Below are 11428 nucleotides of genomic sequence, written 5' to 3' on the forward strand. Positions count from 1 at the left end.
AGCGTCCAGAGCACGACACGTGGCAAATGGCTGAGAACGCCAAGTGGCGTTGATCGTTGCGAGGCTCTCAAAGGAGCGCTCGTTAACTAGTTGCTTTTTTTTTTATCCGTGCTCATGTCCAACCCGGTGGACACAGCCCTCTCGTCCCCAGGCCCAACCGACACCAAAACTCCACGCAGCCCGGCCCGGCCCAGCACCGTACAGGAAGAGTCCGTGGCACTTCCTCTCCCACGCCACGGCTCCCCTCACGCCGAGCGTACCCTACCCTACCCCCCAACTCCAATCCAAAACCGATGCGGCTCCAAAATCCTCCTTCCTATAGTCGTCTCGCCGCAACCGCCGCCGTGCCCTAGAGCTGCCGCCGTTTGCCGCTCCCCGCTCGCCGCCGACGCCGCAGGCCCCCCAAACCCCCGCCGCGGCCTCTCGCGCGCGTCGCCGCCGTCCCCGCCCCACCTCGTCGGCCCCCCGCGCCGCCCCCGCCCTCCCCGCGTCCTCGGGCATTGATTTCCGAGGTACGAGCTCCCTCGGTCTGGTTATCCGGCGGTTGGCCGCTTCAATCCCGGGCTAACCCCGACGAAGTCTGCGTGCGTCCAGGCCCGTCCCTGTCCCCGGCGCAGCGGAGGCCATGCCGACCACCCCGGACATCGTGCTGGAGGGCGACGGCGGCGGAGGGGCCGAGAAGCCTGAGGAGGACGCCCAGGCCGCTGGAGACGACGTGGCGGCGGGGGAGACTGTGGGTGTTGCTGACGACTCTGATCCGGCTGATGAGAAGCCCGAGGAGGGCGCTGGCGGCGCTGGGTTGCAGTCGAATGAGGAGGGCGCTGACGCTGTGGATGATCCCGCAGGCCTGGGTGCTTCCCTGGCTGATGTCGGTTCCGACCAGACTAGTCAGGGGATTCATGATGGTGCTGACGAGGCTGATCAATTTGGACTCGGTGCACAAGACGATGCTCCTCTTATTGTGGATAGTGATATTGCGGTTAGTGATTATGGGGTGGATGCTCAGGATGAGGACGGGGCGCCAATGGATGCGGTTGCTGCAACCGAGTTAATTGATAGGGATGCAGAGCTTGTCAAAGAAGACGATGATGTTGCAGAGGAGGGCACAGAGGTGGATACACATCCCTCAACTGGAAATGACGATGGAGAGGAAGCGGTTGCAGCAGCAATGGATGCTCAGGATGAGGGGAGGCAAATGGATGCAGTTTCCATCAGTAGAGATGTCGATGAGGAGAAAGCTGCCGGTGCGGTTGGTGTTAATGCCACAGGTGAGGACATACAGGTGGATGCAGTTGACCCGACTGTAGTTGATAGTCAGGAAAAGGAGATCTCTTCAGCTGGTGATGATGGTGCAGGTGAGAAGGGCACGGCTGGAGTTGAGGGTGAAAAAGATGTCACGGCTGCCCAAAATGTTGCTGAAGAAGCTGAACTCGACATGATTGATAATGTTGTTGCAGAGGAGGTCACAGAGATGGATATTCTTGCCTCAACTGGAAATGGCAATGAGGATGAAGGGATCGTAACAGCTGGTGATGCTTCTGCAGATGCGGGGACGTCGATGGATGCAGTTTCCATCAGTAGAGATGTCAATGAGGAGAAATGTACCGATGCAGCTGGTGTTGGTTCCACAGATGAGGACATGCAGGTAGATGAAGGCGGAGATCAGGAAAAAGAGGCTGGTGATGATGTTGCAGATGAGGAGGGTGTTGAAAAACATGTGGTTACTATGACTGGAGAAGATGAAGAAGATGATATGGCTGAGCAAAACATCGCTGAAGAGGCTGACAGTGTTCCGGAAGAAGTTGACTTGGCTGGTGATGTACCTGAAGAAGAGGATGTGCAGATATATGAGGATGACGATGATGACGAACCTCCACCGTTGGCACGAAGAGGTGTAGGGCGCCCAAAACGAGGTCGTGCATCTTCGAAGGCTCAGGCTGTGGTGAAGCCATCTGTTAAAAGGAAGGATGAGGAGGAGGTGTGCTTCATTTGCTTTGATGGTGGTGAACTTGTGATTTGTGATCGTAGGTTTGTGCGACAGCTGTGTTATTTTTCATTTGCCATTAAAAAATACACAACTATGTTACAGCTGTTGACTGCTCATTTTGTGTCCTCAGGTTTTGTCCCAAGGCTTATCATCCTTCTTGTATTAATCGGGATGACGATTTCTTCAAGTCAAAGGGCCAATGGACTTGTGGTATGTGTGATGATCTTCAGTTTGAATCCTTCCGAGTGCTCTTAAATAGTTGCATTTCAACTTTGTGGATATTGCATATTACAACCATGAATCATCCCAAATCCATGTTTTTCAGGAGGAATTTTTTTCAACGGACCTCCTTGCTTACAATTCCTTTGTTGAGATTGTCACATAATTTTCCTGTTTGATATATCTGATTTAGAAAATTTGTTATTTGTCCGTGACTGAAATTAGCTGCATCCCTTTTGTTGCATGGTCTTTTTCTATCTGTTTCCATGCATGTATTAGGAAATACTCACAATGATACATGAGTTTACCTCTAATAATCATAATGATTTTTTTTGTAAAGGTAGACAATGACTAGTATTGATGCTCAGCCTACATATAAAATCTCCAGAATTCTTATTTTTGATTCCATTTACTTTGCGTAATTTGTCAGGGTGGCACATTTGTAGCAACTGTCAGAAGCCTGCTCGCCAAATGTGTTACACATGTACCTTCTCGTTATGTAAAGTGTGCATTAAAGAGACAAACTTCATCTCTGTCAGAGGAACTAAAGGCTTCTGTGAGACATGCCTGAATACTGTGATGCTGATAGAGAACAAAGAGGAGGCAACTGAGCAAATGGTAACCCTTTTACCTCACTCTTAGCTTCCCTAGTCTAATATTTTCTTTGAGTTTAGTAACTTGGTTTCATCTAATGTCTTGTTTTTTATATATTTTTTTGTTTTCTGTTATGGCATTGAGGAGCTCATTAGTGCTGTGTGATTCTTGTTCGTATGATAGGTCTGAACCTAGAAAGATTGCAAGCTTGATGCTCATTCTTTAGATGTCTGCATAATTTAAGCATACATATTGACATGTGATCTATCTTTGATTTTGTAAAATCAAGTGGGTGAACCTAACTTGTATGCAACTGAACATGTACGGTGTACCAATAACTATTGTTCTGTATTATTGTGCTAGAACTTGGTATACTGCATTCATGAAATGTTTGAATGTTTTTTTGCATGCAATTTCTGCATTAGCATTCAGACCTGTCATGGCTTCAAATCATTTAATTTTGTTGTTTTTTGCATTGGACGGTAATTATTTTCCCGTGCTGCCATAATTGGGTGGTCTGCTTTAAAAACTATTGAGGTGCATCCGCGGATAAGCTGCAGGATAACAAATGAAACCCTACTTATGGGTGCACCTCTGATCATTATTGAGGTGCACAAGGCACACGCAGAACACGAACTTGCCCCATGGAAGCAAGATTATGGAAGAAGTGATATAAATTATGAATAATGAACGGGCTGTTGACATTTACATGGCATGTACATTGTACCAGTAAACAACCGTTGCTTTGGAGTAGGGTCATTGCAGGTTTTGAAGTACTTGCCGGCCCAGCTAGCTTTGATGACATTGTTAGCCACTTATGGTACTTGGTCTCCGCACTCTAGTGGGAAACCATGCTTTATCGTTTGGAGGATCACGTCCAAGGTTATCACCTAGACAGTAACCAGAGGTTGCGCACCTGGTATATTCGCAGTCTGCTTCGGTGTAGGCAATGAGAGCGTTGGTCAACAAGGCTCTGAGCTGGAGGGCATGATAAAGTTGCCCTTGGGGTATGAAATCACCTAGACAGTAAACCAGAGGTTGCACACCTGGTATGTGTCCAGTCTGCTTCGGTGTAGGCAATGAGAGCGTTGGTCAACAAGGCTGTGAGCTGGAGGACATGATAAAGTGCGCTCTTGAGGTATGAAATCACCTGCTTGGCGAGGGGGAGGTGCTGCTCGCATGGGTCGTGCATATGCAAGCATACTTGTTTCATGGCATATGCTATATCGGTCCTCTTGAACTTGTAGATGCTGTAGTGTGCCACTGGATCCGCAACAGGAGGGCCTGCTGGGAGAAGATTCTGGCGGGTAGACAACAGTATTTAGAAGATTACAACTATCCATATTCCTAATCCACGGTTGTGATGTTGGCTAGGGGACTAAATACATACGGGAACACCCATGTTGAGAAAACAATGGCATGTTGCACAAATGACCTATTCTGTTTCAAATGCTGATTAATCATCTGTCCATTCTTATATTCCAGTTAGACTTAGGATGCCGGGAAGCTTTTGGTTGGTTAGTCTATGTTTAGCTTCTGCTTGTTCTTTCCTTCTGCTTTGTTGTCATGACATGTCCATTTAACTTAGTATTGCTGCAAATTGCTTGTAAGATGTCTTCTTTTCCTGCTGATCAGTTGTCATGTCAGCAACTTTACATGCATGAAATGATCTATTAATGTTTCTCTGGTGCTCATACTTTCTACTTATACGACTGCACTTAACAGGATGTAGATTTTGATGACAAAGATAGCTGGTGGTCTTTGTTCAAGGATTATTGGCTGAATTTGAAAGAGAAGTTACCATTGCCATATGCAGAAGTATCAGCCGCTAGGCGTCTAAATAATAGATCTCATCTTAGTGAACTACCTGAAGCTAATGATGAAGAGGAGGCTAATTCAGACAGTTCACCAAAAACGAGGGGAAAGAAGCGATTAAAGCGTGCTGCTGACGAGGACAGCTCCAAAGGGAAAGGCACCACTCGTAAATATACTAAACAAGGCTCAGTTAGCCGTGATGCTAAGCCTAAGAAGCCTAGAGGTGCAAAGGCTAGACAACTGTCAAAGCGTGCTTCAAGCAGTGATCATGGACCAAAAGAATCTGAAAGTGTGGGGACATCGACATCCTCAGCTGAGGATACTAGTTGGGCCTCAAAGGAGCTCTTGGATTTTGTTGCACATATGAGGAATGGTGACAAATCAGTGCTATCTCAGTATGAAGTTCAACGCCTTGTACTTGAGTATATTGCACGTGAAAATCTGCGGGATCCTCGCGGGAAAAGCATGATAGTTTGTGATTCTTGGCTCCAAAGTCTCTCTGGGAAAGAACGTGTTGGGCATTTTGAAATGCTGAAGCTTCTTGAATCTCATTTTCCTTTGGCTGAGGTCTCACCAGCTGATATCGATGGCAACCATGGTGGTGTTGTAGACCCTGATCCTAGCCAGGACGCTGATGGTAACAGTGAAGCATCAGTTGTGATGAGTTCAGAAAAAAGAAGGAAATCACGGAAGTATGATCACAGAGCTCTGCAAACGAACCTTGATGACTTTGCCGCGATAGACAACCATAATATCGGCTTGATATACCTGCGTCGCAACCTAATGGAAGAGTTGATAGGTGATGCTGACACATTTAATGAGAAGGTTCTTGGAGCATTTGTGAGAATACGTATATCTGGTACAGGTCAAAGGCAAGACATCTATCGACTTGTGCAGATTGTCGGTAAGATGGTACACTTTCACAACAGTTGTCAGATTCAGCTCTTCATGGGTCTGATTGCTGAATTTTTCTTTATTTGTGCGCAGGGACTGGAACAGCTGTTGAGAAGTATAAATGTGGGAAAAAGGCAACTGACATAACATTAGAGATACTAAACTTGGACAAGAAAGAGGTTATTACTATTGACATAACCTCAAATCAAGAATTCACTGAGGTATTTTCTTTACTCAATAGGAATATGATAGTCCTACTCAATAGGAAATCCATATTTGGTTTTATAGTTCTCTTCTGTACTGAATTACTCCCTCCATTACAATGAATAAGGCGCGCACATTCCAAAATTGAACTTTGACCATAAATTAGACCAACTAAATGTTGGTTATGCATGACAAAAATTATATCCTTGAATTCGTATTCGCAAGAAGTTTTCAGTGGTAAATTGTTAAGTCACAAAAATATATATTATATTGGTCTAATTTATGGTCAAAGTTTGATTTTGGGATGTGTGCGCGCCTTATTCATTGGAATGGAGTAAATATTGGTTTAAGTTACTGTAACTTTGTATACTGTTAGTAAGTGATTGGTGCTGACGTAACCGACCTTTTACTATAATGATATAAGCAATGCGCTTATTCAGTAGATGTATTTGCATTTGCTGATTGCTATCATTGTTCTTGTTGTAGGAGGAATGCAAACGTTTACGGCAAAGCATAAAGTGTGGATTCATTTCAAGACTGACGGTGGTAATGTTATTGTTATTACATACTATTATGTTGTGTTTGTGTTACGGTGCACTGTTTTTCTATTGTAACCATCCCATCTTCCAGGGAGAGATTCAGGAGAAGGCAAGGGTTCTCCAGTCTGTGAAAGTCAATGATGTAAGCAACTAGTATTTCCAGTCAACCATTTCTATTTCATTTGTTTATTCATGAATGGCATTTGGATCGTTGCAGTGGATTGAAAGTGAAAAGATGCGTCTTGCGCATCTTCGTGACCGTGCCAGCGATATGGGCCATAGGAAAGAATATCCTTTTTGACATTATTTGATCAATCAATATTTAGTTGTTTCTGTAGATCATGATTCAAGATTATGGTCATATTTCTCCTCCCTTTCTTCTGGTTGTTTGTTTGTTTGTATTTTGAGTTTAGTTTTTTCTGCAATGAGGATGCATATCTTTCTGTTGTATGATAATTTAGCTTGCATGCCTTGACCAGTATTTACGCTTAGAGAATGTGTAGAGAAGCTGAAGCTTCTAAGTACTCCAGAGGAGCGTGCTCGTAGGCTAAAGGAAGAACCTGAAATACATGCTGACCCCGCCATGGATCCGAATTATGAATCTCCAGAAGAACCAGAGGAGGATGCTGAGAGAAGTACTTAACTTGATTTTGCTTTGTTCTGCCGTAATTTCTTTTCCTGATTCAAATTTCTTATGAGTCTGGCATCGACTTCCATTCTTCTTTTATACAGGTAGCTTCAGTAGGCCGAGAGGTTCTTTCTCTAGGAAAGATATCAATCCAGTGTCTCCTGGTAAAGGAGAGGGTAGGAACGCTGCACGAGATTCAAGAACTAACTGGGAGTCAAACCGAAACACATGGTCAAGTACACAATTGGAATCGCCTCATGGACGGAGATCTACATTTTCTTCTCATGGTGAAAGTGCTGGTTACACAGGTAAATCAGAGAGTCCAAACGTCAGTACACAAAAAGTTAATGTGGAAGCCACGGCAGCTAATACTCCACATGGGCCATCTGTTATCTCATCTCAAACTCTAACGGCTAATTTAATGTCGCCAACGCCAGCATCACAGTCAACAGTCAATGAGTCTGAAAAGATATGGCAGTACATGGACCCCTCTAATAAAATCCAAGGCCCCTTTTCAATAGTTCAGCTGCGCAAATGGAACAGCAGTGGGTACTTCCCTCATAATTTGAAAATATGGAAGTCTAATGAGAAGCAGGAGGACTCAATATTGTTGCCTGATGCTTTGGCTGGGAAGTTTGAGAAAGACCTGCCTCCGTGGGAACCACCACTTGGTAGCTCTTCTCAAACGGACAGAGGTTACTTGAGAAGCAGCTCAGATGTAGGTGCTAGACCCTCTGGTGACTCCCTTGTGGAAAGGACAAAAACCGGTGAACATATTTCAAAATCAGCAGTTTTAAATAAGTCACAGTCTTTCCCGGATACAACAAATCCTGGAACAACTGTGATCCAGCCTGGCGCACAAAGTTATTATGGTACGCAGAATCCTCAGGCAGCTTTTGCAAGCCAACAATCTCTCATTGAAAGTTGGAATGCATCCTCAAGTCAGTTTGGTGCTGCAGTAAATCCTATGGCACTTCCTCAGCCAACCATAGGAGGAGGCTTTTCAGGGCAGAATAATGCGGTTGCAGGAAATGTAGGTCAGCTGACTCCTGTACCAGCTCCTGCAACAGTGGGCACAGAAATAGTTAATTCGCAGTCTTCAGGTGATGGTATTTCCCTTTGCATGGTTTATATGCTTCAAAAATTTGGTTGAAATTTGGAATTTGTAGTACATATGTATTTTAGTTTGATGTATATTATCTCTTTCTCCTTGCAGATCGTGGACTAGCTCAGCCCGGAGCTGCGCCATCAAACACTCAGCAATTTGAAGGTAGCTCATTGCTTGCAACAGTTCTAATGCAAAGTCTCAGGGGTTTTCAATCTTAAACATCTCTTGTTGCTCCTTGTGAATTATGGTTTTCAAGTGTAAACCTACCTAACGTCGTTATTATGGATCACCTGCAGATGCAAGGAACCAATCAACCGACGCCTCCAACACGACACAGCTGATGACACATGCACAAGTGGCAAACACATCTGGCCAAGCTCAGGGGGCTGGAAATACGAACTGGGGATCCACACTTCAGAGTAATGCAAACATGGCCTGGGGAATGATGGGACAGACTAATATGAACATGCCCTGGCCAGCACAAGGTGCCGCCAGCTACAACATGGGTATGACCATGCCAACACAGCAAAATGCAGTCCAAAACATGGGCTGGGTCACACCAAATCCAGGAAACACCAACTTGAATATGGCGTGGGCTACAAATCAAGGCCAAGGGACTCCAAATGCAGCTGCTATGATGGGAGCTCAGATGCAAGGAGTTGCGATGGCCCCTTGGGGCGGTGCCATTGCGCAAGGAAATGCAAATTCTTATCCTGGTTGGGTGCCCCAAGTTGGAAACGCAAGTCAAAATGCCGGTGGCTGGAGTGCTCCTCCGCAGGGAAATTCAGGTCCTAACCCTGTAAATGGCACAGGCCAGGGGAATAATAACGTGAACTGGAATTCACCAAGTGGGAACCCGACATGGAACAACCAGCAGGATTTTAATGGTGGTGGCTCGCGTGGGAGGTCATGGAGGCCTCAGTCTGGGGGTCGGGGGTCACGGCCGCCGTGCCATGTCTTCCAGAGGTCTGGTCGCTGCAACAAAGAGCATTGCTCCTATTCCCATACGCCAGGAGACGAGGGATATTCACAGAGAAACGATCGCCACTTTGATAGGCGGCCTTCGAGCAACGAGAGACCTCAGCATGACAGGCGGCCTTCGAGCAACGAGAGACCTCAGCATGACAGGCGGCCTTCGAGCAACGAGAGACCTCAGCATGACAGGCGGCCTTCGAGCAACGAGAGACCTCAGCATGACAGGCAAAACGATAAACATTTTGATCGTCAAGTGTCAGGCAGCGAGAGGCAGCAGGATAGGCCCAACAGCAGGCAGAGCGGCTGGGATGGCTGGGATAACGGTGGGAAGGCTGATAGGTCAGAATCAAAAGAGGGGCAGTAGAACCATGGGGGCTTCTTCTTCTGGTCCGTTCTCCTGTTTTGTTGTATGCAGTAGCTAGCCTGCGTGTTTCTGAACCTACCTACCTGATGCGCTGTAGCGATTAGCATCCTGCCCAAACTGTCATGTGATAGAAGAATTGTAGCTTAAAGCATCATGTGCATCCTACTCTTGTGTTTTCTTTCTTGCCTTGGAACCAAACCAATACATTTTCTGAATAAATCCTGATGTCGGAGATGCAAGGGCTTGAGGTAGGTCCTGTTGTAATGTTGCTTGAGCTGCTGCTGCTGTGTCTGTATGCATTCTCGTTGGGTGTCAGGTGTTGATTATGCGTGAAGGTTTGCTTCTGTGGAACTTTGCTTGATCTGTTTAGCTAGTTTGCCTTGCACAAAGATCTCGCGGGCTTGGTTTTTACTGCAAATATAGTAGATTGTGCCATTCCCCTCTAATTTTTGTTTGCTTTTGCTTGACCTGTTTAAATTCTGCAAGGTGTCTGTGGGGTTGGATAATTCTGGTGGCACTCTTTGGGGGTATTTTGAGGTGCGTTCCTTGATCTTGGGTCGTGCATGTTGTTTTTGAAGGATGTTTGGTGAGAAGGCCAAGTGAAGATTCCCCAGTTTATACTCCTTTGCCCATGATCCAGGCACGTCCATGCAACCTGCGCTTCAAGAGGGCCCCTTTCTGAATTGGCCTTTGAACAGTTGCATCAGGTGCTCTGTGTTACTTGATGGCTTCCGTGGAAGCATCAAGTTTACTCAGCTGACATGTTGATCCAATCTTGCCAAAGATTTGAAAGAGCAGACATGCCACTGAAACAAAAAAAGATTTTGCTCAGTTACCACTGATGGACAAATTTAAAGAGAAGACATGAGCGATTATGTGGCCAATATGGCGTTGGGCACATAGTGGTTGCCCTAAGAGACTTGATTCTTCCAGACATTGGCCCTAACCGTGCTTCGCGCTCTTCTAGTGTGTTGGATCATCTAGGTTTTTTTAGTGCCTTTTGCTTATAGTTCTAGGTCTATTGCTAAAGTGACCCGGCTTCTGGCGGCCACGTTGGCTCAAATCTTTGCTAGATCCAAAACTGTGCCCTGTTTTTCGGAGATGATTATATGAGCATTTGAAAAATAAGAAATGCCTTCAGTTTTCAGCAAAAAAGGGTCCATTGTAGCTGCCCTGGGAGGCTCTCTTCATTGCTGACCCTTAATCTTGAGACCCATCGTACCAAGGCCTCCAAGAAGCAAGCTCTCTGTCTTTGGTGCTCTTCTTTGTAATTTCCCTTTTAGCTGCTTGTCTTTTTAGTGTAGTATGCTCGGACCACCTTCTCTTCGATATTGTGACCATGTAATCTTGAAAACATTGTGTTCGGACTGTGGTCCCTGTTTTCTGCATTTTCATTTAATACAAAATACTGTGGGAGTTTCAAAAAAAAAAGTTGATTCAGAGGTGCGGTTTCACGTTCAAGTCCAATGCCGGAGTAGAAGATGTTTGCCAATGCCACTGTCGAGATACTATACGTTCATTCCTTTCTTGCTTAGCTTAGCAAATCGAGTATTTTATATCATCGATTTTTTGTCGAAACAGACCACCTGCCCACTGGAATTGCCAGAAAAGACCCCCTCCAGACGAAATTGACAAAAAAGACCCCCTGTGCCGTGGCGGCAGGCGACACGTGGCACCTGCCGCCACGCCAGGAGGCGGCAGCGCGGTTAAAACGTGCTTTGTACAGTTCTTCGTGCCGGGACGGAACGGGGCGAGCCTGGTGGGCCCTGCCGCCATCGGGTGAGGTGGCCTCTCGTGCCCATGCCATGCCCAGGCCGACAGGCACAGCTACACGCGCGACGTGACTGTGGGCCATGCCGCCACCGGGTGAGGCGGCCGCGCTGTTTGTGCCCGACAACCTGTCCTATTGCAGACTGGGATGATTCCCACGCGTGCAACGGCGACGAAATTCATGGGCTCGCTGTTGCAAAGTGGGGTGATTCTCACGCGCGGAGGACGACGAATTTCACGGGCGGGAATCACTCCGGCTTTTGCTTCTCTTGCCTCAGCGGATGCGACGACACTGCAGGAATCACTCTGACTATTGCTTCAGCGGATGCGA

General features: G+C 46.3%; 1 protein-coding gene across 5 annotated transcripts; it reads left to right on the forward strand.

Annotated features, from left to right (window-relative positions):
- Positions 1-271: 271 nt before the first annotated feature.
- Positions 272-9591, forward strand: LOC123104525 (zinc finger CCCH domain-containing protein 19). Of its 5 annotated transcripts, XM_044526393.1 has the most exons (13): positions 273-2028; positions 2118-2197; positions 2637-2824; positions 4526-5519; positions 5603-5730; positions 6200-6259; positions 6344-6394; positions 6470-6540; positions 6739-6887; positions 6985-7983; positions 8097-8150; positions 8285-9044; positions 9081-9591. In XM_044526393.1, exons 1-13 carry the CDS (start codon positions 626-628, stop codon positions 9325-9327), a joined length of 5184 nt encoding a protein of 1727 aa, XP_044382328.1. In that variant the 5' UTR covers positions 273-625; the 3' UTR covers positions 9328-9591. The 5 variants fall into 5 exon arrangements, with proteins under 5 accessions (XP_044382326.1, XP_044382324.1, XP_044382323.1 ...); XM_044526391.1 differs by having other exon boundaries at positions 272-2028; positions 6200-6394; XM_044526389.1 differs by having other exon boundaries at positions 272-512; positions 580-2028; positions 6200-6394; positions 8285-9591.
- Positions 9592-11428: the final 1837 nt, after the last annotated feature.

The sequence above is a fragment of the Triticum aestivum genome, chromosome 5A (genome assembly GCF_018294505.1).
Source record: "Triticum aestivum cultivar Chinese Spring chromosome 5A, IWGSC CS RefSeq v2.1, whole genome shotgun sequence".
Classification (NCBI taxonomy): domain Eukaryota; kingdom Viridiplantae; phylum Streptophyta; class Magnoliopsida; order Poales; family Poaceae; genus Triticum; species Triticum aestivum.

Coding starts and splice junctions, on each gene's coding strand:
- LOC123104525 (XM_044526389.1), top strand. CDS start 626: ATGCCGACCACCCCGGACATCGTGCTGGAGGGCGACGGCGGCGGAGGG. Junction 2,198..2,636: donor AAAGGGCCAATGGACTTGTG/GTATGTGTGATG, acceptor GTAATTTGTCAG/GGTGGCACATTTGTAGCAAC. Junction 2,825..4,525: donor AGGAGGCAACTGAGCAAATG/GTAACCCTTTTA, acceptor TGCACTTAACAG/GATGTAGATTTTGATGACAA.